The sequence below is a fragment of the Fusarium fujikuroi genome, chromosome FFUJ_chr02 (genome assembly GCF_900079805.1).
Source record: "Fusarium fujikuroi IMI 58289 draft genome, chromosome FFUJ_chr02".
NCBI lineage: Eukaryota > Fungi > Ascomycota > Sordariomycetes > Hypocreales > Nectriaceae > Fusarium > Fusarium fujikuroi.
The window spans coordinates 3135855-3163221 of NC_036623.1; the positions used below are offsets into that span (position 1 = coordinate 3135855).

Below are 27367 nucleotides of genomic sequence, written 5' to 3' on the forward strand. Positions count from 1 at the left end.
ATAGTTTTTTTGGTTAAAAAGGGTTAATCGTTTCACATAATAGTATCCAAATGTTTAATAGCACGCGAGAAGAAGGACGTTAGTGGCTTTGTGCCGGGATCAACATCGGGGAAGTCAATGCGGGGTACGGAGTATTCTAGATGCAATTGGACCAGCTTAACAAAATTCCATTCATATGTAGGTTCAACGTGCCCCGAAAATAGTCAATAGACCGTTTAATCAAATAGAGATTATTTTGAAGATCGATTGAGATCAATTGCGACTCATGATACACAGCAAGTCAGATGGATCTCGTACCATGAGAGCCCTGTCATCATGAGTCTGGGCTGTTGATACAATTCAGGTGTCATGATGAGCGTCTAACAGGTTATATCATTTCAAGGGTATTCGCTAGTGACTAAATAGATTTCAAAATGCTCATGTTAACAAAAGCCAACTGCCCACTCATTAACATCGGTCCAATACCGAAATCATATCCGTCAACATCTGCCGCCGTAGACTGCCGGCCCCGTCCCCGGACTTAGACCCACGGCCACCTACTAACCAACCGTAACTGTATTGAGCATGCATCATAGGTAAGTAGGTAAGGTACCCAGTAGGTAGCTCAGTTCCGCGGGGTCCTCCACTATGCCCTGTAGGATAAATGTTTAAGCCTGTCTCTCCCCTCCATCATCCATCATAACGACTCAATCTTTTTTTACATGTGCTTTCTCCTCCAACAATAATTTCAGCACTGCTTCATTGATCGTTGACTTGGTTCTGCTGTGGATTCTAGCTTCGGCTTATATGCGACCTACACTCATCTCAAAGCTCCGAGCAATACCTATCGCTGCCAAAATGCCTGTTCATCATCTTATGGTTGGTACCTGGACTCCCCCAGGTGCCATCTTCACTTTCGCCTTCGATGATGAAGCTCTCACACTTAAGCTTGTGAAAAGGACCGAGATTCCCAAGGATGAGCCAATCTCATGGATGACATTTAGTGTAAGCTCATCCATGACTCTGCAAGATGTTAACTCACAATGTGGCCCAGCATGATCGCAAAGCTATTTACGGTGCTGCTATGAAGAAGTGGTCCAGCTTCGCCGTCGAATCGCCAACTTCGATAACTCACCAGGTCTCTCACCCAATGGAGCACGATCGTAAGTCACCTCTAACCAGTTCATATACTGGAAACTAAACTCAACAGCCAATGCTTCTCTTGCCACCACAAACACCCGTGCCATCTTCCTTCTCGCAGCGAACAAGCCTCCTTATGCCGTTTACTGCAATCCTTTCTACGATCACGCTGGCCACGGTGCTGTCTTCACCACCGATTCCACTACAAAGGCTCTTAAGGAAAATGTCCAAAACTACCCTTACCAGCCTAATACGGGTATTCACGGAATGGTCTTTGATCCTGAGGAGGAATATCTTTATTCTGCCGACCTCCGTGCTAACAAGATCTGGACACATCGCCGTGTTAGCAAAGACGATCCTTCTCTTGAGCTGGTCGGTTCTGTTGATTGTCCTGATGCTCGAGACCACCCTCGCTGGGTGGCCCTGCATCCTACTGGAAACTACCTCTACGCTCTTATGGAGAAGGGCAACCGAATCTGCGAGTACCTCATCGATCCCGCAACTCGTCTGCCCGTTTACACTCATAAGCACTACCCTCTGATCCCTCCAGGTATCCCCGATAGGTGGACACAGTACCGCGCTGATGTCTGCGTGCTTTCGTCCTCGGGCAAGTATCTCTTTGCCTCGTCCCGTGCCAACTCCTTCGACCTGACAGGTTATGTGGCCGCCTTCAAGCTCTCGGATACTGGCGCCATTGAGCGCCAGATCTGCCTGAATCCTACACCTACGAGTGGTGGACATAGTAATGCGGTTGCACCTTGCCCTTGGACAGATGAGTGGGTAGCGATCACGGATGATCAAGAAGGTTGGCTGGAGATCTACCGCTGGCAAGATGAGCACCTCGCCCGTGTGGCAAGGGTTAGAACACCAGAGCCTGGCTTTGGCATGAACGCCATCTGGTATGACTGAGAGCACATCAGTATGGATGAATAGAAGAAGGATGAAGTTACAATGAGACAAAACTTGACGTCAAAAAGTATTATAGTTGCCATGATTTGGCTGCTGTCATCAATGCTGCAGAGGTGTATTAACTAAACCCTACCTGGTGTGCCCAACAGTAAAGGCCCCTGGTTTAGATTTACCACTCCTAAGAAACGATTCCATCAAACCCTATTCTTCATACCACTAAACATACCCCTAATGCCGACCATTTGTTTTACGGCCGTGGTCATCTTCGTCATCATCGATAGCTTCTTCGTGATCCTCAGCTAATAACGGTGTTCGTTCATGCCCCTGAGTCCGCCCCTGCGACTGTCCGTGAGTACTCGTGAAACCTATGTGGGATGCAGCGCGCGGCTGGGCAGGTCTTGAGCCATCATTTGGGGGCGTATGGGTCGCACCAAGACCTTGTTTGATTTTGAAGAGGCTGCGGGTATTGCTGCGGGGGTTCGCAGCTCGGTTAGCAGGTCCAAGACGAAGTTGAGACCTCATTTCATCTAGACTAGCCTTCACAACAACTGGGGTGCCTTCTATGCCGCCATCAGAGGTCCGGCGCTTCATGTGAATAGCAGTCTTGGCAGCATTGTGGAATCCTCCTTCATAATTGCTGTGGAAAGAAGCAGTCTCGACATTGGGAGGGTATTCGTCGGCGTGTTCTTCAACATCGACCAAAATAGAGTCGCCCGGGGCCTTCTTAGTGGCCATTGCGGCGGCGGCGGCGGCAGTTGCGTGAATTCGGCGGGCTCGGGGTGCGGGAGTAAGACGTCGGATAGCCTTGTGTACATCGACATAGACATCGGATTCGTCAACAATTTCCCTGTCTAGTCAGTGATGCTCCTCATATGCGAGATTGTCTACTTACTCTCCAATCAATTCCTCAATAACGTCTTCAAGAGTAACGACACCTAGGGCACCATGGTCCGAGCCGGGAAATTCGGATACCAGTACCATGTGCGATTTACCCTCCTGGAAGAAGTTGATGATGTCCAGACAGCTGGTTTCAGGGCGAGTTTCGACAATTGCTCCGAGAGGCACATCGCGGACGGGAATTCTATCTTCAGGATCATAGGTGATGAGTGTCTTGACCAAAAGCATGCCAACAAAGTCCAAGTGATTCCCAGAACGATAAATAGGAATTCGCGAGTACCCGGAGGATAGAATATCATCCATGGTCTTTTCGTCGAGGATGTGGTCTTCGGCAAGCGTATAAACATCGGAGATGGGCGTCATAACTTCAGCAACGGGCTTGTCCTTCAAGTCCAAAACGGCTGTGATAATCGTAACCTCATCCTGGTTCAAACGCTCGGAAATCTCACCCAGAGACTTGTGGAGGGTGACTAGCGTCTTGAGTCCGCTCTTCTTATACAAGGTACCATGATCCTCGCCCAGAATCCAGTCGAGAAGCTTCGCAATTGGCCAAGAAACCGGAGCGGTCAGATACATGAGAAGAAGAACTGGGGTAGACATGTATCCGCCGATAGGAAGACCATATCGAACACAGATGGACTGGGGAACAATTTCACCAAAAATAACTGTTGCGGTTAGCAAAGCCTACCAGAGTTATCATGTCTCGCATACCGATGAGAACAGTACTGCCAACGACAGCGGCAACACCTCCTCCAAGAGTTCGGTCCAATACAACGGGAAGGGACTCGTTGACAATGACGTTGGATAGCAGCAGCGTGACCAGAACCCAATGCTTTCCTCGTTTTAACAATTTCAACACACGTTTCGCATTCTTAGACTGTGATTCCGCGGGATCGCCCGATAAAACCTGGAGATAAATACTATCTTGTCCCATCAAACTGGGTAGGTCAGCATGCGTCGCGCATCGCCAAGAGGGAGGGGGACTTGCGCAATTGTCAATCCAGCAAAAGCACCACCAAGAAGCACCAGAACCATTGAGGCAACAGCGAGGACCCAGAGGCTGGGACCGCCCTCTTCGCCAGCGTCATGGTGGCCCTTGGTGTCAACCGGAAAGGCAGAGACAGCCGTCAAACTGGCACCAAAGACTCGGCCCATGCCAATGACAGCCGGGCGTATTGAGCCCATATTATATCGTGCAGCGTTCGCCATTGTGACGGGATGTGTATACCGTATATCGAGTGTGTGGGTATATGAGTTATCTCGTCACCGCAAGGCGAGGCGGGAAGACCGCAAATGTCGATTGTCGAAGGTCAGATTGAGTTGAACGCGTTCAAGGCAGGCCAAGGTAATCAATTTCCGGCGGATAGGCACAAGCGATCTTGGCAAAGCTTACACGATAATGACCGGAATGTGGCTGAGACAGAGGAACTCGGGGTCAAGATGAAGCTTGAGGGGATGCTGTCGATAAGAGTGTGAAGCTATTCGGACAATTGAAGTATTTTTGCTTCGTTTCGTCTAGTCAAAGATTCAACCTTTTCGCACCAAAGGCGAGCTTTGATGAAGAACAAGAACGACGAGGCAAAAGAAGTGGGACGAAAGGGTCGGAATTAGCTACCTTGTCCTTGGATACGGGTCATCTAACTCGCGAGCATGATGACGCAGGGAGCTATCAGGCAGGAGAAAATGATTCTATTGGTGGAGGTGTCCACTAGACCAGGTCCAGATCCCGAATGCAGTAGACAAAATCCACTAAAGCCTTGACGTTGCAGCTAAAACCGTTCGTTACGATGCCCTTGGTTTCCCAGCTAAAATCCGGATGAGGTCATGATAAAGACAATCAATTTAGCCATTGTCAACGAGAGGCAAGAAAACTGAGTGTCTATAACGAAATGACAAAAGGATTGGTGTAAGCTTAGAATGTACAAGGTAGACTTTTAGTTTTAATCATTAGCAACCGAAGCTTAGGGCTAGAAATTTCTTGCTGGGGTGCATGTGATAATCGTCCCATGCGAAGGTTTATTTGGTTCTTTTTTTGTTTAATACTTCTAAGTATTCCTAGCCGTGATCACGATTACACTGCCATCCCTGAGCATGTTGAATGGTATCCTCACGTCGTTCGATTACCTAACCGGCACCATGATCACAGCTTAACCAGTCCAACGTCAAGAACTCCTGGGGAGTTCTTCAAGTCCTCCAAAACTTCACCACTCACTGGCCCGAGAACACCAAGAATCATCAATGCCTCGTTGCCTTTCGGGTCAGGCGGGGTATCGGCTCCCTTAGTAGCTTCGGGATCCAGACTGGCCACTTGCATGAACTTGATGTTAACCCCGTGATTGCCGAGCACCATACCAACACCACCGATCTTGCCAGGCTCATCGTAGTTGTGCAGTATAATTAAGGTTCCTTCCGGTGTAAAAACGCCATTGAACCTGTCCAGCTTGGAGATGAAGACTCGTTCGTCACTCGCATAGCCTTCAATCACCTGCTCACTACCACTGCTACCAGCCTGGTATGAACGCAGTGTCACCAGGTTGGCATAAGTTGAAGGCGAATCGCCAGACCGAGTCTCGCTAATCACAATGCCTTTCTCTTTGGCAATGAGTGCTGCGTTGACCATGTTGATGTGCGAGTCGCTGAACGTGGCCACGAGACCTTTGACAAGAGCAGCAAACAGCGGCTTGGTGTTGGCCATGCCAGCCAGGTCGCCGTGATATATGAGCTCGAATCGACGGCCCCCTATCATGCCTCCTTTACTGCGCACAAAGTGCTGCGTATAGAGACGGCCCATCTTTTCGACAAGCTGCACAGATGGTTGCAGCTTACGATACTCTTCCGGCATGATAATAGGGGCATTGACAGCGCTAGTAGGAAGTCCACCTTGAAGAATCTCGAGGACCTGCTTGCAGACATCCATGGAAACATTCTCCTGTGCCTCAACCGTTGAAGCTCCCAGATGAGGTGTTGCCACAACCTTGAGGTGTTGACTGAGCCGGGCTGCTGCTGAGTCTGGGGCCAATGGCTCCGAAGACCAGACGTCAATGCCCGCTCCTGCGATCCATCCCTCATCAAGTGCTTTGGTCAAAGCCTCCTCGTTGTAAACACCACCACGTGCAACATTGAGCACACGAGCTGTCTTCTTCATCTTTTTAAACTCTGCCTCGCTAACCAAGTCCAGCGTTGTGGCAAGTAGGGGCGTATGAATGGTCAGAAAGTCAACTACAGGGAGCAGGTCCTCCAACCCAGGAACCAGCTCAACGCCTGTTTGACGAGCCATGTCGGTGCTTGCATAGGGGTCGACCGCCTTGACTGTCATACCGAGACCTATGGCCATTCGAGCAACATTCATTCCAACCTTGCCCAATCCGATGATACCGAGGGTCTTGCGCCCAACTTCAACTCCCACGAGCTTGCTTCGCTCCCAGCGGCCAGCTTTGACACTGCTGTCTGCCTGGCCCACATTACGAGCTGTTGAAAGAAGCAGTGCAATAGTGTGTTCTGCCGCTGCAAGGATGTTGCCTGAAGGAGAGTTCACAACAATAACGCCTTGGGCGCTTGCGGCAGGGACATCTATGTTGTCAACTCCAACACCAGCCCGAGCAACAACCCTCAGCTTCCGTCCGGCTTGGACGACTTCGGCCGTGACTTGCGTCTCGGAGCGAATAATTAGGCCATGGTAGTTGGGGATCAAATTGATAAGCTCGGGGGCCGTTAACCCTTTACGGATGTCAACGTCAAAGTGAGGGGTGAGTAAAGCCAGTCCATCTGGAGATACTTTCTCAGGTACGAGGATCTTAAGACGGTTTGAGTGGCCAGCAGACGGTGTGTCAAAAGTAGCTGAAGGGGACATGGTGAATTGAGTATGTAGTATTCTTAAGTACTTGCAAAGACGGTGTGCATCCTAGGAAACTCAAGTTCAAGTGAGAGGGCACAAGGCCTAGTATAAGTAAAAAGATCGAGATGACGTCCCCCCTCTTGTCTTTGTCCTCCCATGAGACAGATAACCGCCACCTTTTTGGCTACCCAATCCAATGAGCCCAGATCAGTCTTGATCACCGTTTCTCAAAGTAAAAGTCCTTAATAAGAACGGGCAGATTGAGATGCAGAAGTCTGTCCTCCCATGCAAGCACCCCACGGAGGCAGTGATCTCTGGCGCGGGGGTGGTTCATCTGCGCGCTCAGCGAGTGAAGTATTGTGATTACCGTCAGAGTACTACGGCACGGTACAGGATATGGCGGGGCACCAATAACCATCAATGTCCGTGGAGCTTGAAGCTTGAGCTTTGGTGTGGCACCTGTATCTCAGACTCAGCCTAAGCAGCAACCCCTCATTTCTCCATGTTCAACTACTGCAAGCCACGGCCCGTCGTGGGGTACATAACACAGGCATTCCAGTGCCACCGATGGAAACGACCCGTGTCTCCCGGGCAAAGGAGTCCAGTTGTGTTGGATACGCTCACCTGGTACATGACGGGCGAGAACCCGGCAACATGGCTTACCGGCCAACCTGGAATATAGTCTCAATGTGCACAAATGCCTGGATCGATACTATCGAATCGATTCTCTGTTTTAAGGGCGCTCTTGAGTAATTGACCTCCAACGGAAATGGATATCACTGTAACTATCAAGGTACAAGATGGCTATTTGTACGATGAGAGCCTTAAGCTGTGGGGAAAACGACCGGATATCAATTTCTTGCCCCACGCCTTTTCCATTGCGCATCATTCATTTTGCTTCTTATGCGGCTAAGTTTGCGTAGATTTTATGCCTTATTTCATGACATCGTTTCTAAGTTTGATTTCTTAATCTCAAGATATAAGGCTCCGTTGTTATAGGATGTGAAAGTATGGACATCTAGAAGTTCTCCTTGCCAGAGAACTTCTCATTCTGCACAAGCTCAATCCAGTAGCCATCAGGATCCAGCAAGAAGGCAACGTTCTTCATTCGGCCGTCTGTAAGCCTCTTCTTCCAGCTCACGTTCAAATCTTCGAATCGCTTGCAAGCCGCATCAATGTTGTCAACCGAAACGCCTAAACTTGTCAGCATCATGCATGCTCTCCTATACAGGTAGTAACTTACAGATGTGGCCAAATCCCTGAGGCTGGCTGTTGCCGTCATGATAGTGGAAGTTCTCGTCCTTCTCAGTGCCATAGTTCCATGTTAATTCAAGAAGACCCTCCCGATGGGTGATAGTGTTCTCATCCTGGCCGTCAGGGAAAGGCTGATCGCCAGGGTAGCCAAGGAAGTAGAGGTTGAAGCCGGCCTCAGGGTTCTCGAGGGTGCGCAGTCGGGACATGCCAAGAACCTCCTGGTAGTACTTCAAAGACTTCTCAGCATCCTTGACACGGAGCATGGTGTGATTCTACATCGTTAGCTACATGTTCTAGAAGATCGACAAGGATAGTGAACAAACCATAGTGTAAGTTGACACATTAGTCTCCTTCACATCTTCCGTCTGCTTGTAATCATTTCTGGCAACGACCTCGACCCAGTAGCCATCAGGGTCAAGTACAAAGGCGATGTTTCGCATGCGTCCATCTGTCAGCTTTTTCTGGAACTTGTAACCAGCATCCTCAATACGCTTGCAGGCGGCCTGGATGTTGTCGACGGCAATGCAGGTGTGGCCAAACCCACGGTTAGGCTCTTGGTTACCGTTGTTCACCTTGTACTCAGGGTCATCCTCAGTGCCATAGTTGTGAGTCAACTCGATGAGTCCTTGTCTGTCGAAAGTGCTCTTGTTGTGTGACAGGGCATTGGGAGAGTCATAGCCGAAAAAGTAGAGATCGAATTTGCTATCAGGGAACTCGAGCTTCTTAACAAGGCTCATTCCAAGGAATTCATAGAATTTAGCTACATTTGAGTCAATATTCGCACAAGTACTGAGTTTGTTCAATTTAAGCTTAAGGCGAGGCTTGATGATCGGGGCTGTGGACATCAAGGTGTCTGACATACCGGAAGCCTTGGGGTCCTTGACTCGGATCCTTTTGGACCGAGTTAGCAACTACTTTCGTACCGAAGATGCATGAAGATCTGCACTTGCATTGAGTGGTTGAACTTGTAGTTCTTGGTATCTGTAGTTGAAGCCATGGTGACTAATCTGGATTGTCCAGCCGCAATAGCAGGTACTGGGATAGGAGGAACTGTCTGTCTAGTAAGAAAGTTTTGAATGGATCTGATGCGCTGCGCGGCTCTTGCAAAGTTCATTGAGCTGTTGGTGCAGTATGAATTGAATCTGTGAGAAGTTATTGGATTTTATCATGATAGTTAGCCGAAACATCGTTGAGGTAATGCCCCTCCATACCCCACTTCCGGTCTGACGTCAAAGCATGGAAGCAGAGAGATCACTATTTCAACAGCACTCACTACTCAGTCATTTACAATGACTTTGTATCTAACTATATCAAAGGACGTCTGTCGGTTCTCTTATAATCATAGATCATGAAAGAGACACCATAAGTTCAAAACTGATTAACACGCTTTAGTGTAGGGTAGCTTGAAGGTATTCTCGGAACGACGATGTATATATTCGGAACTGAATAAATTGCTAACATAAGTATCTGTTACAAGTCCCTTATAGGATAATCTGGTGCTTATTGGGCGGGTAAATTCTTGTCCTAATATCGAAAAGGTGCATTGTTCCATACAAGGTCCATTGGCTATTGTCGTCAGTTTACATCTCGACCCTTCTCTCACTGTTTGGTATGACACAGGCTTCCATTTCAATAAGCAGTAGCATAATATTCATTCTCACACAATATACATGCCAGTTAATACGTCACTAGGCCCCGGCTTGGTGACATAAAAGGGCTGCTGATCCTACACTGCGTATCTCCATTTGCTAAAGATACAGGCCTCCGATTGTTTAAGCCGTACAAAATGCACCCAGCTATATGCACCTTTACCGAATATGTCGTCAAGATTAACCTAGGCCAACTGCCGTACGCACGTGGTGAATGCTGCAGACTCGTACCTTGCCGCATGAACTCAAGATAAACTGTACTTAAAAGAAGCCAGTAACTTGTGGACTATTTTAATTACAGCACAGCCATGCCCATGGAAATAAAATTCATAGACTAATCATATCCATGTTGATGAGCAATTCAATGTTTCACTGTTGACGCTGGCCTTGCGGGGCCCTTCTCAGCCGCCAACAGTCTGTGGAACTAACTTAGCGGCGCTAGGCGGCCAAACCTAAAAGAGATGGATTTCTATTTACTCACCTCGAGGTTGCTGTAGTCAGTAATAGCAGCCGCCCACTCATCGCAATACCTCGCGTTCTTTAACTTGGCGCCCTCTCTTTTACGGTTTCCTTCCTCAACCCTCACCACATCACAGCATGTAATGCCATGATATTTTTATCCTCATCTCAGCTATTGCCCCTTGTTCAAAGTTACGTTCAAGGCTAGCAATAGTGACCGCCAACTCGAAACCGCAAACCGTCCGCCTGCAAAAGCAGCAATTTAGCCATCATGGATCGATTCCGAAATACTGCGGGCGAATATGAGGACTCTGCCACCATGGACGATTTGAAGGCTGTTGGATATCAGGAAGTTACTGGATTGCAGGAAACTCAGGCTCGGTCGCCCTTGACGAAAACGCGGTCCATGTCCGATGGAGGAGGAACCCCCTCTCGACTCTCTCCCTCACCACGCATCGTCGAGGCATCTCGACGGACCTCAAAAGACGACACTAGTATTCCGACTCCCCAGCCAGTGACGCCCCGACGCCCAAACTTCTCCAATCGTGGCTTTTCCATACAAATGCCCCCTCGAGAATTTACTCCACCAGCCGCGAACTCATACGTCAAACCCGCACCTTTATCACCTAAATTGGACCACTCCCAGATATACGCATCTCCTACCAATATACTTCCTCGTCGCTCCCGTGGTCTCGACTTCTCTCGTGCCGCTACCAGTCTACATCACTCGACTCTCGCCGAACAGTCCTCTCCCGACTCATCGCCCACCGCTGGTGGCCGGGCAATGAACATACCGAGCCGAAGAAGTCATTATGCAGGCCCAGAACAAACGTCGACGTCTCTGTGGTCCGTCATGGGCAATCAGGAAAAGATGCACATCAGCAGCTCGCTTGGGAGTCAGGCGATTGGCTCTGATTCGTCAAGTACCTCTGATGACGATGAGCTGATGGACGAGGATATGGACGAGACCTACGTAACAACTCCGCAGGTCCATAAGATTGGACCAATTCTCGGTCCCCAAGGGTCTGGTGGGACCTTTGGATCCCCTGCAATGAGCAGCCTCATGAGCTTCCAACAGCGACAAAGACCCCGCAAACAAGCCAAGAAGAAGAATCGTGGGCCCTTGGGACTGGGATTCAGTGGTGCATCTCTATCCAAGTCACCACCAACTAATTCTTCTCGAGCTCGTCGCGAGAGCATCAGTTGGCAGGCTAATCAATTGCACATTTCTGGTGCAGATTCCGATGAGACACGAGCAATGGGCGATGTGGACGGGCTTGGAGATGGGCAGCGCAATGTCATTCGGAGGGTAGTAACAAGACGGGGAAATCTTTTGGCAAGTCACTTATATCAGATCAATGCGAGTGCGCAACTAATACGGTACAGCCCAAGACAAAAGGATTTGCACGCATTCGTGCTGCGCTCATGGAAGAGAGCACCCCCGCTGAGTCTGAGTTTCGTCGAGAGGCAGAAGTTGTCAAACAAGTTCGTGATTGCGACATGGAGCTTGAACCCAGGATCACACAACCGGCTTTGGAATCAACTCAATCAACAACAGCACCCTCTTCACCCAACTTGACACAGCAAGAAGGTCTGAACGACGTACCTGAGGACGATATCATGGGCGACATATCCATGGGTCTCTCTAGCAGTTTTAAGCAACATGCTATCAAGAACTCAAAGGGTAAGACGTTTTGGGACACCTTTTCTGAGTCAAGTAGCACTGGCGGCGCCAGAACCACACCGCCTCCTGCCGCATTTCTTCCTCGAGGCTCATCCTCAGGTATCAGCGAAGACGTGGCGATGGACTCACCGTCAGTTGGTGGAGCTACTGTAAGTGCACCCTTGTCTGGCCAAAAGAAACAACAAACTAATGTCTCGGGCCCCGCAGAATGGCAGTACTCAACCACCAACTGCTGCAGAAATAACTCGAAGGATTAACAGTAAACGTCGCCGGGACGATGACTTTGATCCTGTTAGCTTCAAACGTCGAGCTGTCAGCCCTGGGATGAGCGTTCACAATTCACCAGTCATGCAGAGTCCACTCCAACGAGACGGTATGTCGTGGGGTTCTCGTCCCGGTAGCAACGGCGGCGATAAGGCCGGCAGCAGCGCACCAAGCGAAGCCGGTAGCACACCAGGAAACCTATCCGGCAGTAGCTCTGCGGCAGGGCGACTTAACAGCAAAGGCCGAGTTGGTTTCCAAGGAATGATTGATACTCATGATGGGATCATGCGTATGAGTATAGAGTAGCCTGTTTCTTTCTGTTGGGAATATTGGAGTGCCCCGAAGGATTCGAGTCTTTGCACCATGGAACTAAAAGCATACGGAGGCGTTATGAGCTATGGAGTTATTTAGGAATGGATTGGTATGGGGTCTTGAAACATCCAGTCTCTGGAAGCGGCTTTTATTTCTTATACCCTTATTTTGAGCAAAAATATTACGTATCATCAATGTCTCGATTATATAAATGCCGTCTCTGTAAGAGGCAGCCCTTAACGCCTACTAAGAAGCCTTTCTCAGATCACTCCTTGATTATCCCTCATAAGAAATCCCAACGCCGTCTATGCCAATTCGCTTTGTACCAAACATGGTGCCATTACTCCACGCCAACACCCTCCTCTGGAACAGTCAGTGTTCCAAGCTTGTCGTCAAGCCAACGAGCTAGCTCAGTGGCATGACGGCGAAGGGCAGTTACTGCAGCGGCAGAGCCTGCGTTGCTCTCGAGACTAGCTGTTGTTTGTCCACCAGTACTCAGAATACTGTCTGCTCCATCTGGACTGCCAACATGAGAGGATTCGCCAGCGGGAACATGGAGATCATGCACATTTGGCACACCATGCTCCGTGACATCTGGGTTGGCGGGTCCGACGCAGACGAAGAGGAGACCGCACTTCAACCTACGGATCACGACAGTCCCGCTCGTAAGTTGAACCGTGACAGTAGCAGGCTTGATGCCACGTCCCTTGCCAGACTTATGTGAGTCGAGCTGCTGACTTTGTGATAATCGATCTGTCTCGTCTTCGAGGTCATCCTCTTCAGGAGGCGAGCTTCCGATCGGATCGGGTGTGCGAGAACCGGGTAGAGACGCAGCGAGGGCAGGTGCCGAGGTGGAGTGTATGGCAAGGAGTGATGCGGCAACGGTAGCGTGTGTTCGAAGAGCGGCTACAGGATGAGGACTTGCGTGTGCGAGAAGCTTGCCGTGAGGGCTTGTAAGAAGAAGGGTAGGAAGCTGGGGAGTTCGGTTCGCGTTGAGGAACGCCGTAAGGCGCTTTGTGAGGAGAAGAGGAGGCGTTGGGTGGGAGATGGACATGGTGATTGAACGATTGGCGATTGATAAGTTGATAGCCGCCTCTGGGGACTTTCTCGAATACAGAAATTGACGTGATTCTTCGATAGATAAGGCAAATAGGGCTTGATTATTATACAGGAACGAGAAAAGACCCGCTCGTTGCTTGGAAGAAAAGAAGAGTCAAGCCTTGATGCGTGTTGAGGTGGAATGGGGAAACGGCTCAGGTCCAGGCCAGGTTCAACTTGTCCAAGCCTTGTTGATGGCGGGGCCCGAAGGTGGAGAGCTTGTGACTGGTTTTATCTCATTGGCTCTGTAAGTTGACATGCAGTCGTGTAAGATCATTGGCTCTTTAATTCGAGGTCCAAGACAAAGAACATGATTATTGTGAGGCACCCAAAGAAATTATCTGGGTTTATAAGAGTAGTAATAAAAAAAATAACATACGGAGATAAGAGCCTACTATACTTATTTCTACTTACTCACTCCCTCAGTGTGTAGCTCTCTGAAGCAGGTCATCCTCAACATCCACGTAGAGTCTCCCCTCCTCAGTCTCTTGTTTCCACTGCCCATATGCGAGCTCCACCATCTGCGCGACCTCTGCCATTCGAACCCAAGGTTCATTTCTCTGTGCAGGGTTATATCCCAGCATTGACATGATCATGGCACGCAATGGTTTGGTGTAACGAGCTCGTGCAAGGTACGAATGAATGTTGATGGTGAACTCGGAGCAATTATGCCAAGCTGGACAATCGGGCCATCCTGAGACCTCTTCCTCACACTCCGTCTGGCTTACATGCTCACAGCCACCGAGAAAACAGTCACATCCTTTTGCAATGGCCTTTTTCTCTAGACAGCCACCGTCTTCGCAGAAAGTGACATGTGAACAACCGCATTCCTCACAGTAGTAAGTTGGAGCCTGGCCAGTCATCATGGTGAAAACCGTCACACCAATAGACCACATCTCATCCCCGAGGGTATAGGGTCGATCTCCCTACAGCATGTGAGTTAGTGGCAGGTTATTGATCAGTATTGGGTACCAACCTCGTTCGAAATCGACGCTGGGGGGACACGAGAGTCAGATCGTGTATCCTCCAGTCGCCACATCCCCTCCTTTGTAGCTAATGCCATCCCATTCGAATCTGAGTGACTAGTGTTAGGATTGAATTGGTCATCCACAATGTGACATGTGACAGCTGCATTGCTAAAATCGCCTAATTTGCATTGGCCATAGGTCTCATTGCCACGAGGATGCTGAAGCCAGACATTCATAGGCTCGATGCAACGATGCAGAATTGGGAACCAATCGGTGTTGACAGAAACCCATTTTCTGACCGCGTGACGACCAGGTTGCTCGGGCAGGTAAATGAGTCGTTTCCCGTCATGGAGATAAGTCACTGCGCGAATCAAAGAACGCAGAACGTGCCAACAGAGAGATTCCGGCAGATAGAATTCAGGACTTGTGCAGGGATAATGGCGGAACAGAGCGCTGAGGTTGCCAGCATCACCAAAGTCCCAGACGAGCATCTGAACATTGTTTTCCGGGATGAGGTCAGATATTTGCGACTTGTTGAAATGCCAATTCTCTATGACACCAACGATAGAAATGAGGTTTTCGTGGTTGAGGATCTGACGGATAGTGTAGGCTTGATTGTGCGCCGACAGAAGTGTGTTGAGAGCCTCAGCTTCTCGATGTGCCTTCGTGACATCGACAGTACCATCGGGCTTCACTCCGAAGGGGCTGCTAGGACTGGCGAGATATTTCTCTCGTCGCGGGTCCCCTTTTCTCGTAACAATCCAGACATTCTTCTTGACCTGCTCGACGAGCTCAAATGTTGGTTTCTCAACCTTTGTCTTGAGACTACCGAACATCCTGATATCAGGATCCGACGAGTATCCGGAAGTCATGGTGATGGCAAAGACGGAGATGTTCACTCGAGACAAGAGAAAGATGTAGTAGATGAGATGTTCAAGATATCTCTGAGAGTAAATATTCCTCTTGTCATGACCTCTGCCGCCGTCCCTGGGACGGGAACAGATAACAAAGAACCCAACTCCGCCACATATTGGACGAAGCCAATGATTGCCTCATTTCTTTGTTCAAGTGAATGCGATGCTATTTGCGCTATCCAAACAAAGAGATGTCTGATTTTGTCAGTCACTGATGTGAATAGCGGGGAGTAGCTCATAGTCTCATGTATAGGACCATCCATTCGTTGCTCGCACGACCATTTTAGAGTTGTTTCGAACAAAGAAAAAGTGTGAAGGGAAAGTTTATAACGTCATGGGTGAGCACTCAGTCCACAATGGCCAACTGCCGTCGATTGCGTTATTTCTCAATTTTGAAGCAGCCAGGAGCCAGCAACCGGTGATTGTCATTGTGGCCATGGTTGTCACCGAGGCAGGTTGTGATAGTTCTTGATTGACGAGGCATCTCGTCTCACCAACTCATGTGATGCCAGTGAGTGATTGTGAGTTTATGGTGTCCTACGGGAAATGAAGATTTACAAGCGGGGTTTCCAAAATGCCCAAGACCCAGGATTGCGACCAAGTTAGCTCTGGACTTTGTGTGCAACAGTCTCGGTGCTCATGGCATGGATTGACGCGGGGGAGGCAACCCGACCACTATTAGCATGTTTCACCCATTCGAGTGACCCGAGAGAATTGGGGGATTTGTTGCGATGCAACCACGCTGAAACTCGAGAATTCGGGAGCACCGATCCAAGTTTCATTTGATAATGTGCTGTCAGTTCTGGTTACACGGCGTTGTTGTTATCCTGAATTATTACCGCTGAACATGGCGGCTAATCGCCCTGATTCGCTGTTAGTGTCTGGCGCCGCGGGATTGGTTGCGCCCGTCTTCTTGGGCCGTCAAGATTCCAGTTGGCGGTTGGAGGATAAAGAAAACCCAGCCACTGAAACAAGAGAAATGAGCGAACACCAGCGGCAATGCCTAGTCTTCTCCATCCAAGGTCCGACAGAGGCAATAGGCTCATAACCACTGAGTTCTTGTTGATAGTGGCCTTGTTCCGCGCCGCAGCCTCTCCACAGCCAATCATTGGTCTCGATGAACCCCTCAAGATAATGCTCCCAACGTTTGGCGTTTGGTACCTGCAGGCAGTGGCGCCACTAAAGGCCAGGGTTCTCGTAGCGTTACACTTGCTGTAGATGCTGATCTCCGCTCCTTCCTGTTTGAAGTCAAGTCAGTGCTGGATAATAATGCGATTTAACTACCTTAGCCCCGAGGCTCTCCTCTCATTTGAAACATCCCTCCCATTTCTGCCGTACATCATTGTTCCAGACTCTCTTTCATTCATCTTCCAGCCTTCTACTGCTATTGTACAGTAATAGTTCACACTACGGCTTTGACGGCTCTTTTCTTGGCTTCGGTACGGAGTACAATCTCTTTTGTGTCGGTTTCGTCAATCTTTCATTCCATTGTCTCGAATCTCAAACAATATATCGTCATTCAATCACCGAGAACAGCCATCTTTATATGGCTATTGTTCTCTATTGAGCTCTACATTTACCAATTTCACTCATCCCTTAAAGATACCTGGCTACAATATTTCTCTTGGACAAACAAATCAACCTACCAATCGAAAGTATATACGACATTATCAACTACAGGCAACTACAGCCATGTGTTCAACTTTACACTAAACCCTCACTTATCGCGCACCGGTTGCAGCACGAAATTATCACGATCGCTTATTTTCAGTATATATATATATATATATTTTTTGTGACGTTCCTGCTTCGTTTCTTTCAATAGCGGTGTATTCGGTCTTCGCTGGCGAAGGAACCCGATATTCTGTCACTCGACAACCTTTATACCCACCGACGACCTCTGTTTTCGAAATAGCTTCTTCAGACTCTCGCAGTCCTCACCATGACTTGCTGCGGAAATCGAAAGAAGCAGGTTGTGGGGATTGCTGACCAGAAATGGGAATACATCAATCTCCGCGACTTTAAAAGCCGTGGATGCGGAACTGTGTTCGCTTATATCTACCTGTGGCTTATGCTTCTCGTTTCAGTTGCTGTCTATGTTGTTGACAGTTTTACTGCCGTCAATCTACTCGTGTTCGATCGTTGGTCTTCAAAGATCGATCCTGCCATCTCTTTTGACGTCACGAAATGGATCTTCTCTATTTGCATTATTCTCTCATTCATCAACCTAGCTTACGAGGGTTTCCGCGCCTTTCGGGTCATCAGACGAGGGAATGTTGCGGAATCCTATCTTGACAGCTTAGCTGTTCGATGGGAGTCAATTCGACTTGGTTCGCAAGGCTGGAAAAGATTCCTAGTCTTTGCAGAACTCACCAAAAGTAAAGAAGGCGCACAATATATTGCGCTTTTCACATACTTCAACTTTCAAGGTATGCTTACACGTTAACTTATGAAGTACTCTTTACTGATTTCTATAGCCTGGATCCGAGTCATCATCTGCTCAGGTCCCCGTCAGGTCCTCAATGCCTTCACACTCAAATCAGTGTATGAGGCGCAATTGACTCCTACAGCTGACAATGTGGGCGACTCCATTACTGGATTCTTCGAAAAGATCAAGATCCTTGCCGAAGAAGATTATCAACAGGCACTTATCCTCTCCGGAATGTGTTTCACTCTGGTTATCTGGGTATTTTCTGCGCTTTTCCTTCTCGCTGCCGTTCTGTTTTGGGTATTCTTTTTGTACCATTGGATTCCTGCTGCCGACGGTGGTCTTTCTGGATACTGCGAGCGGAAGGTCACCAAGGCGTTGATGAAGATCGTCACAAAGACGGTCAACAAAGCTCTAGCTAGGGAGGAGGCCAGCCGCTTCAAGGCTGAAATCAAGGCGGCCAAGAAGAATGGAGAGAAGCCTCACCTCGATCGAGCTGCCACTCTACCAACTTTGCCAAACGTTGGCCCAGTCACCAAAATGGATCACCCCCCTATGCTGAATCGTAACGACACCATGATGACACTGCCGCCTTACACTTCACGCCCTGGTACGCCAGGTGGCATGGAGAACGCACCCACAGCTTCAGAACGAACTTTACCATCTAGACAGGGCACTACGGCATCTATCGTGAGCTACGCATCCCGAGCCACTTCTAGATCTGGAGGTGGATATGGACGGATTGCATCCCCCGTGCCTGATGTGCCTCCCATTAAATACCAGGGCCACTCTCAAACCCGATCTACCACTGACAGGCATGACAACTTTGGGCCTTATCCTCCAAACCAAATGGCAATGGACCCAATGGCAACTCTTCCTGGGCGATTTACAGAGAGTCCTGGTCCAATGAACTCTGACATGGCGCCTTTCTTCCCTCCCCCGACTCGCGCTTCTAGCGCTCGCCCTATGGATACCTTTTCGCAGCCCACGGGAACATTTCCTTTGGCTCAGGCACCCCAATACCAAGCTTACAATCCGGGAGGTCGTATGAGCACTGCATCATCTGTGAACTCTCATCAGGGCGGAGCCGCAATGCAACGGCCCTTCGCTCCTCCAGTACGAAGTGCCACAGGGCCAATGCCTTTTCGGGGACCTCCACAAAGGAACTTGACGAACCCAATGCCGCCTCGCGCAGCATCTGCGAGACCTGAAAGGGCTCCTCCCTATAATTATGACGTTGAATCTCAAAGACCAGGGGGGTGGTAAATGATCATATCAAATATATTGGATTATTAATGAATCACGAATCAATAATGTCATGTCCATGTGGACTTTTTACATAAGAAGCCTGAGTTAAAGTGATAGATGACCATATTTGACATGTGTGAGGGAGTGGCGTTGCCATGCTGACTTGGGCGTTCTGATTACTTATTATTCGTGCTAATGTCGTGAGCAACCCTGCAGTTTCGTCAACCACGCCCTTAAAAGAGACAAGTCCACGGCTGACAATTTGTCGATAGTAGGAAGTCAATCTTGGTTGCTGACATACACTGATGACAGAGAATTGACTAAGTCAGAGGATTTATAGGGCGGCATGACCAAGCTATTTCTTTTGAGCACTCTCTTTCACAGTCTTGCACTGAGCTTACAATACGCATTTCAAAGTCATTTACTACAATTATACGGATCCTTTATCGAGAACAACATGCCCTCGGCGACATCAGAATGGCACGATGGCGAACTAGCCGTGCAAAAGCAACTCAAAGTCCCTACAAGAGGAAACCCAACGTTTCCAGGTTTAGCTCCCCAGTATGGCATGCGAGTGATGCAGTCGCCTTTGGTAGCCCTCGGAACGCTGGATAGCGAGGGTCGCCCATGGACGACAGTATGGGGCGGAGATCGGGGCTTTGCAAGGCCAGTAGCTGAAGGCGTACTGGCGTTCAACAGCTCAGTTGATGCTAGCCATGACCCTGTTTTTAGAGCTCTGTGGGACGGGATTGATGATGAAGGGGTGAAACAAGGCGTCATCAACAGGCCAAACGAAGGTGAAGGAAAGGGAATGGCAGGATTGTCTATCGACCTGGAGACCAGAGATCGCGTGAAGCTGGTAGGAAACATGATTGCTGGTGCCACAGTTGAGGGAGGCAAAGCAGTACAGATGGCCATGGCTATAACCGAGAGTCTGGGCAACTGTCCGAAATATCTCAACAAGAAGGATATTGTGCCTAATGAGATGGCACCAGAGCTTGTCTCGGACAAGCTACCCCTGTTGCAGGAGGCCCTAGATCTGGTTGCAGCGGCAGACATGTTCTTCTTGTCGAGCACAAATGGGGTCACAATGGATACAAATCATCGCGGAGGAAGTCCTGGGTTCATGAGGATCATCAAGAACGAAGAAGATGGGTTGGAACTGATATATCCAGAGTGTGAGTTTGATATTTCTATATTATGAACAACACTAATGAAGTATCAGTCTCTGGCAATAGACTATATCAAACACTCGGCAACTTCAGAGTGAATCCACTGGTTGGCATCGCTATTCCAGATTACAACACAGCCAACGTTCTTTACGCCACAGGCAGCGCATCAATACTTGTTGGCGATGAGGCTTCTTCCTATCTTGCAAGAACAAAACTTGCAGTCAAGATCTCAATTACTGCCGCAAAGTTCGTCAAGTCGGGACTGCCTTTCCGAGGTGCACTGGGCGAGTACTCGCCTTACAACCCTCCTGTCCGCCACTTGCTCTCAGAACATGATGCACATATTGCCGAGGCCTCATCTAATGGTATCACGGCAAGCTTGACTAAGCGTGAAGTTCTGACGCCGTCCATTGATCGATACACCTTTGAGCTCTCTTCGACAAAGCCTATCAATGCATGGCATGCAGGACAGTACATCACCTTGGACTTTGAGCAGGAAGTGTCGAGTGGCTACAGTCATATGGCCGATCACGATCCTCAAAGTATCAACGATGACTATGTCAGAACGTTCACTGTGTCAAGCCCACCAGACAACAATAAAGAGGTACAGATCACAACGAGGAAACATGGTCCGGTAACGAACTTCCTTAGAAAGCACAATCCTCGTGTGCCTTTGGAGATACCAGTGATTGGCTTTGGCGGTGAAGAGGGTTTCCGCATCCCTTTGGAATCAAATGGCCCTCAATCTGTCTTTATCGCCGCTGGTGTTGGAATTACGCCTGTGCTTGCACAAGCACCAGCTGTACTTCAACACAAAGCTCCATTTGCCCTGCTCTGGACTCTACGCTACGAGGACTTACCACTCGCGAGTGACACGTTCCTAAGAACTCCAGGGCTGTCAAATGTGACTACACTCTTCCTCACTGGTCTACCGGACAAGCAGGACTTGTTGGAGGACGCCGAGCGAGCTGGGACACGGGTAGTAAAGCGACGAATAGGCGCTGATGATGTCGAGAGGTTCAAGGGCCAAAACGCCCGTTTCTTTCTGTGCACAGCACCAGCTCTACTGGCTGCTCTGGAAGGCTGGTTGCTGGGAGAGAAGGTTGTCTGGGAGGACTTTGGATATTAAGGACTGTAGCATACAAATTGAAGTATTTTCCTGCTTCCCTGAGAACATGTCTCAGACCTCGGCCCGCCGGAGGTTCATGTTAGCTTACGGCGGTGCAAAGGGCAGTTGAAGAAGTACCGTAGGGTCAAACCCCATGTTCCCTGAAGTTTGCCTCTAGTTGCGGGGAGCGTTCCACTGCCGAGTTAGTCAAGTCTGGGGTTGAGGAGAAGAGCCGAGCTTCTTGAACTGGACTTGTTCTCCATCAGCCTCTCGCCGAGAGCATATGTAGACCTGGCAAAGAAGACCAACGCCGCGTATGTCAAATCATCAAATGAAAACAAAACTTGGCTGTCCTGCGAGAATCTCCTGAATCGAGAATAAATTGGTAAAGGCTACCTCTGTAGTCATCTAATCTAATGAACTCGTTTCCCCGCAAACATGCTCGGGAACCGGGAGTTACGCCTTGTCCCACACCCGAGGCGGATCCGCACTTGGGTTCTTTGTATATGGCGGAGAGACTTATAAATCTAATATTATTAAGCTCAAGTGGAAGATTTGGCTTTTCCTTGATCTGGCTAACAGTGGATGAAGGTCTCGGGGTCCGAAAAGGTGTGAGAGGTATCCCTTGTAAATTTCGTCAACTTGGGCATAGAGTAAGGCCAAACTTCTAACCTTGTGAGCAAATGCGCCTGATAGTAGAACTTTATAGCCTCTTAAGTATGAGAAAACTCAGGTTGTAATAGGCTGTCACGGCGTCTTTCATCTTTTCTTTCATACTGTAACTAGGAGGGTTCTCATAATTCTCAGAAACGCCACCATGAACCAAGAGAGTCTGAAAGTGAAAACTTCTACTATGAATTGCCCCAATTGTTGACCCCTGGTGGATATCCTCTTTCCAATGGTCCCGAAGTCGCTCAAAACGGTTCTTCTTGTTGACATATCCTCCCAGAAACAGCAGGCTTCAAATCACTGCCCTGTGTCTCGACTATATCCACACGAATGGTTTCCCCCCCAAGAACAGCAAAATACCTCTATTTCCTCGGATAAAATATTGACAGTGATGACACCGAGTTTCCGAGGATTTGCAAGCTGGTCCGCTGTCGGCGCAAGGAAATGCGATTCCGGACCCCCATCACTCGCTCACCTAAAACGGACAGGCTAAAATGAATCCATCGCAGCACTATCGTGGCAGAAAGGAGCTTCAAGCCGGGGGCACAGTGGACCTCTTTCGACTCCCTCCAAAAGTATCAATTGGTCCGCTAAGTAGCTCAGAGACATGTGCGTTTTCTCGGCGTCTGACTAGTATCGAGGCGAGCTGTCGTTTGAAACCGTCTGGCCAAAAGAGAAAATACCTGGTGTTAATACGAATTCTTGGCGTGGAATGTTATTGTCTGTGACTTTCGATAGTTCAGAGATTGAGCTCATGTTAGGACTTGGCTGAAGGCACAGGAAGTCCATTTTGACTCTACAGCTTCTATCGTCTCTTGAGAATGAGACTGGTGGTTCGATGGCAATCAAAATAGCGAAAAACTAGTTAATGTCGTTGAGGTTTCTCCTACTTCTCCGCCAAGGGCACGACATGTACGTAAATTATCCATATTCTTAAGAGACCATGATCTGATTTTCCCTCTAAAGTCACAGCATGCGAATTGGCTGTGCTAAATTTGAGAAGCGGTGCATTTTTGAATCACGAGTCAACAGTCCAACGCCGTTGAGAGTGGTGGAGAAAGCTCGTTTGGAGCTCCAAGCACATCCATGTTTATATGCCCCAGGGATGAGCGTGGAGTCAGCTGCAGCAATAGAGCTTTGACTATATAATAAGTTGCTGTTTGAGAGATTTAATGGATAATAATCTCAATGCTGATCGTGGCGGCTCAAGACACCGCCGGCTCAACTTACTAAAGATCACACAGTTATGCCAATCATTTATGTAATTGTCAATCGAGAAACCTTCAGCGTAGGAGTTCTGACAATCAAAGATAGCTAGAGTCACCCCGCATTTCCTGACAGGGATTGAAGAAAGTGATTCATGGTGCTTACAAAGACATATTCGCGGCAGAGCAATGAAGTCAGACTGGAAGACAGGCCAATCTCTGAGAATGGCAAATTCCGGTCAGTTGTAAACGGAGCAGATCATCATAGCATGCCGAGATATCTTGCTTTGAGTTTGGTCTGCATGTTGAAGATTTACGGAAGCTATGATTTGTAGCTGTACGGTTAATAACGATGCTGAGTTACCTATTGAGAGCTATGGGCATGCAGCACAGCTCCAGAGACCAACGCGATGAGCTTCGGTTTTAAGACAGACCAAGGCCGACAATGCAACTTTGCAGGGAACCTATTGGTGCTACCGTAGAGCTTAGGTTCATGCTGCTGCTACTGATGTCCCTCTGTCCCTGTATCACGTTCCCTCGAGCCGGCTTGGTGGAGTGGCTCAGATCGCCTTCGTCATACCCCGCCACTAAGAGTTAGAACGTGAATGATTTAGTGAGTAATCAAGACTTCCTTTGAAGCGAGCAAGTCCAAGCACGGGTGAAGATTAGAGAGAGAGAAAACCTTAAAGAGTTCGATGGTAAGGGAATCGTGGCACAAATGGAGGTTCCCAGTGTTGTAGTTTATGGGAATTGGGAACGAGCCAATGGGGAAAACTAACCATTCCAGGCGTCACCAGGTGTAAAATCTTCAACAGCCAGAGCAAAACAATTGCAACACAACAAAAACAGTGGCTTTGTTGCACTCCACTGAGGTTGATGGCGTGCGAATGGTGCGTCAAAGGCCTGGACTTTCGTATTTTGTGGGTGCTTGTGCGCTCAGTACCTCGCATGGGGGTTCAGTTGAGTTACTGGCAGGCTTAGTAGGTACCTAAGGTAGGAGGATGTCCAAGATTCGTGACTGGGGTGTTCGAAAGGCTTCGGACTCTTTAGCAGGCCTGAATCTGACCTACCACAATGCTCAGCACCGGAGTCTATTCCCTCTGTGGTCCCACATTTTCCCTTGCTAGGCAATGGATCTCGGCGCACGCGCAGCCCAGCACTTGCCCACCATCCTTTGCCTATGCCTGCCTGCCCTGCCTGGAGATTTGAATTCAATTCTCGCAGAATGGGCCGTAAGGAAAACCTTCTTTCTTCTACTCTAACTTCCCTCTTCCATCTTCTTCTCTATTCCCGCCCAGACGAACGCTCTCACTCATTCACTTACACGACCCCTCTCTATACGCCAACAGCCTCAACCCAATAAGCGATAATACCTGCGAAACTCTTACTGTATCATCATAATACGTGCAATACTTGCTGATTTCGGAACCCCCGCCATCGCCGCCCGCCTATCCATTTCGCCAGACTTGCGCAGTATTAAGTCAACAACAATCGCAAAGTTGCCACGTCTCTATTTCGACCGTCGCCTGATAATCTCGAAGATTTCAGTCACCGCAACTAGTCGAATCTGCCCATTTTCAAAAAGTCGGTCGTAATTCGGTCTCTGCGCCGATACTGCCGTGCCCCTCGCTTCCGTTCGCCGTCAACTACCGGCGCCGGCCGCTGTTGCTCATCGGATCGCGAAACCCCTCGTTCCGCTCAACCCGCCACTCTCGTCTCAGAAACCGATATCAACTACAAAACAACAGTCGAAATGGCTTGCGACTACCAATACGTTAAGGAGCACACGAGGGAGGATTATGTCTTTCCCTCGCACCGCTTCCAGCGATCATGCCCTCCAGACAAAACTCCGCTATGTCTCGTTGCTTGCGGCTCTTTCAGCCCAATCACGTATCTCCAGTAAGCTTACCCTAATGATTTTGGCTCTTTTAGCAGATCGTCCGATCAAGATCGACGCTCTCGATAATTGGGCAATCATGAAATTTGTCAATATTTGGACAAGCATTCGCTGACTTATGAGCAGCCTTCGGATGTTCCCCATGGCTCGGGACCATGCTCACAATGAGAGTAGGTTGCGCGCTCATTGCTTCTGAAGCATCGCTGACATGATCAGATTTCGAAGTTGTTGCAGGTTTTTTGAGTCCTGGTAAGTGAATGTCCTACCATATGAAACATACCTGAACTAACCAGATATCAGTCAGCGATGCCTACAAAAAGAAGGGCCTTGCTCCTGCTCATCATCGGATTGAGATGTGTAGGCTTGCGACCGAAAACAGCTCTAAGTGGCTAATGGTCGACCCCTGGGAAGCTGAGAGCCCAACTTACATCCCAACTGCCAAAGTGCTTGATCACTTTGACTATGAGATCAACGAGGTCATGGGCGGTGTTGAATGCACTGACGGAACTCGAAAGCGCTGCCGCATTGTGCTTCTTGCTGGTCTCGATCTAATCCAGACCATGTCGACCCCTGGTGTGTGGGATGAACGTGACCTTGACCACATCCTGGGCAACTATGGCGTTTTTGCTTTGGAGCGTACAGGAACTGAAATTGATTCAACCCTGGCAAATCTGAAGCAATGGGAGAAGAATATTCACATAATTCGTCAGGTATGTTGTTCGGATCATTGTGCCGGTATTGTGATACTAACGATAGCACAGGTCGTTACCAATGACATCAGTAGCACTAAGATTCGCCTATTACTCAAACGTAACATGTCGATTGATTACTTGATTCCTGATCTTGTAGTGAGCTACATTTTCGAGAATAATCTTTATCGCGATCTCGATATGCCTGACTCGAAGGGCAAGGAGAAGGCCATCACGAATGGGCCCGATGCCGGCACCAGCACTGGTTGATTATCTCCGTCATTACGGTAAAAGATAGAACCAGTACCCCACCCAGACATCGATCCCGATACAGCTGCCGAGCTTTGAGCATGGTAACCGAATCATTGAGAGCTCACGACATAAAGACCAGAGCCCAGGCTGTGAACGAGAACAGCTTCTGATCTGATGTTTGAGTCGTTGCGATTTTCAGGGTCAAAGGATCAATGTTAGTCATCGCAATGGACCACAATGATTGAGATGTCCTAAATGCATCGAGTGTGGAATACAGAAGGCGTGGTGATGAGGAGGTGGACTTTTCACTTTCCTTAATGACAGGACGTCGCTCTTGACGCAACCTGCTTTGTATTAGCGGTTGGATAGAGCGCACTTTTGAGCGGAGATATTTCCATCAATTGAGGCATACAAAGACGGGGCATCCCGCTATCTTGCGCCCAATCTGTTACTATCCATGCCTAGCAACTCGCCGGGTTCGTCGGAGGTCTCCGACTATTGATATGCACGTGTCCTAGAGATTGAGGACAAATTATAGGTCTTTAATTGGAGTTACCTCGGCCCGCTTTGATAGTCTTGTTTTGTTGTCTTGGTTTAAAAAGAGCCTTAAGTTTAAGCTTGTTGGCTGGCAAGCCATGATTTTATAGAGAACCAGTCGGGTAGCCGACATATGGAGTTTTAGCTGGATAGATACCCGTTCACATCATTGGGACCAATGATCCAATTTATTGATTTTCAATGGCTGTGGCCTGGAACCTGAGTGATTTCGATTGGACGAGTAATAAATCAACTGCCGCAATTCCTACGAGCTGCCAAGTCTTCCGTCCTTTAACGGACGGAAGATAGCTCCCTGAGACAATGTCTCCGGCTCCTTCTTTCTCTGGCAAGATTGCACGAGGACAAAGCCAACCAATGAGTGTTTCCAATCTGTTGATGATTTACAGGGGCCAAGACGAAAGAGCAACAAGGCCTCCAAAGCTACAAAAGGGACCTGCAAAAAAGGGCAAAGCGTGAACCCCCCGCGGTCGCGCAACCGACGCTGACTGGCCACCTCCGATTTGGCGCATAGATAAACGTGCCAGATCGATAGGGCATTTGGAGGCTTGGCGGCGATACTGGACGGTTATGGCCATGGCAAATTATAGGGATAGACCTTTTGCCAAGGGGAGAGAACCCAGCGCGGAATCGATTTCGGTGACCTTTTGGGTCTTTTGCGCCGGGCCAAATTGGAATAGACCCAGGATAGGTAGGTAACCCAAGTCTTGAAGGATACAAATAGCTGAGGACGACCCTGTCGATCTTTTTTTTGAGAGCAGGGCAGTTCAAGTGCTTCTCAA

At 48.8% G+C, this 27367-nt stretch overlaps 10 protein-coding genes; 5 read left to right on the forward strand and 5 right to left on the reverse strand.

Moving 5' to 3' along the window:
• Window positions 1-837: 837 nt before the first annotated feature.
• Window positions 838-2028, forward strand: FFUJ_04350 (probable carboxy-cis,cis-muconate cyclase; the record flags this gene model as incomplete). XM_023572375.1 has 3 exons in its annotated part: window positions 838-984; window positions 1034-1142; window positions 1190-2028. The coding sequence occupies 3 exons, from the start codon at window positions 838-840 to the stop codon at window positions 2026-2028; spliced, it is 1095 nt and encodes a 364-aa protein (XP_023426508.1).
• Window positions 2029-2256: 228 nt separating this feature from the next.
• On the reverse strand, window positions 2257-4134 carry FFUJ_04349 (CBS domain-containing protein; the record flags this gene model as incomplete). XM_023572376.1 has 4 exons in its annotated part: window positions 2257-2875; window positions 2921-3590; window positions 3637-3796; window positions 3865-4134. 4 exons carry the CDS (start codon window positions 4132-4134, stop codon window positions 2257-2259), a joined length of 1719 nt encoding a protein of 572 aa, XP_023426509.1.
• A 931-nt stretch (window positions 4135-5065) lies between these two features.
• Window positions 5066-6775, reverse strand: FFUJ_04348 (related to SER3-3-phosphoglycerate dehydrogenase; the record flags this gene model as incomplete). The annotated part of the gene is made up of 1 exon (XM_023572377.1): window positions 5066-6775. One exon carries the CDS (start codon window positions 6773-6775, stop codon window positions 5066-5068), a length of 1710 nt encoding a protein of 569 aa, XP_023426510.1.
• Window positions 6776-7778: 1003 nt separating this feature from the next.
• FFUJ_04347 (probable GLO1-glyoxalase I) lies at window positions 7779-9011 on the reverse strand (the record flags this gene model as incomplete). XM_023572378.1 has 4 exons in its annotated part: window positions 7779-7954; window positions 8004-8286; window positions 8338-8803; window positions 8938-9011. The coding sequence occupies 4 exons, from the start codon at window positions 9009-9011 to the stop codon at window positions 7779-7781; spliced, it is 999 nt and encodes a 332-aa protein (XP_023426511.1).
• Window positions 9012-10393: 1382 nt separating this feature from the next.
• On the forward strand, window positions 10394-12376 carry FFUJ_04346 (uncharacterized protein; the record flags this gene model as incomplete). XM_023572379.1 has 3 exons in its annotated part: window positions 10394-11431; window positions 11509-11955; window positions 12014-12376. 3 exons carry the CDS (start codon window positions 10394-10396, stop codon window positions 12374-12376), a joined length of 1848 nt encoding a protein of 615 aa, XP_023426512.1.
• A 346-nt stretch (window positions 12377-12722) lies between these two features.
• FFUJ_04345 (uncharacterized protein) lies at window positions 12723-13436 on the reverse strand (the record flags this gene model as incomplete). Its single annotated transcript, XM_023572380.1, has 1 exon — window positions 12723-13436. The coding sequence occupies one exon, from the start codon at window positions 13434-13436 to the stop codon at window positions 12723-12725; it is 714 nt and encodes a 237-aa protein (XP_023426513.1).
• A 466-nt stretch (window positions 13437-13902) lies between these two features.
• FFUJ_04344 (uncharacterized protein) lies at window positions 13903-15320 on the reverse strand (the record flags this gene model as incomplete). XM_023572381.1 has 2 exons in its annotated part: window positions 13903-14406; window positions 14457-15320. 2 exons carry the CDS (start codon window positions 15318-15320, stop codon window positions 13903-13905), a joined length of 1368 nt encoding a protein of 455 aa, XP_023426514.1.
• Window positions 15321-17304: 1984 nt separating this feature from the next.
• Window positions 17305-19056, forward strand: FFUJ_04343 (uncharacterized protein; the record flags this gene model as incomplete). XM_023572382.1 has 2 exons in its annotated part: window positions 17305-17791; window positions 17840-19056. The coding sequence occupies 2 exons, from the start codon at window positions 17305-17307 to the stop codon at window positions 19054-19056; spliced, it is 1704 nt and encodes a 567-aa protein (XP_023426515.1).
• A 439-nt stretch (window positions 19057-19495) lies between these two features.
• On the forward strand, window positions 19496-21339 carry FFUJ_04342 (FAD-binding domain-containing oxidoreductase family protein; the record flags this gene model as incomplete). XM_023572383.1 has 2 exons in its annotated part: window positions 19496-20216; window positions 20264-21339. The coding sequence occupies 2 exons, from the start codon at window positions 19496-19498 to the stop codon at window positions 21337-21339; spliced, it is 1797 nt and encodes a 598-aa protein (XP_023426516.1).
• Window positions 21340-24945: 3606 nt separating this feature from the next.
• FFUJ_04341 (probable nicotinamide mononucleotide adenylyltransferase) lies at window positions 24946-26048 on the forward strand (the record flags this gene model as incomplete). XM_023572384.1 has 5 exons in its annotated part: window positions 24946-25091; window positions 25216-25259; window positions 25306-25338; window positions 25390-25799; window positions 25851-26048. 5 exons carry the CDS (start codon window positions 24946-24948, stop codon window positions 26046-26048), a joined length of 831 nt encoding a protein of 276 aa, XP_023426517.1.
• Window positions 26049-27367: the final 1319 nt, after the last annotated feature.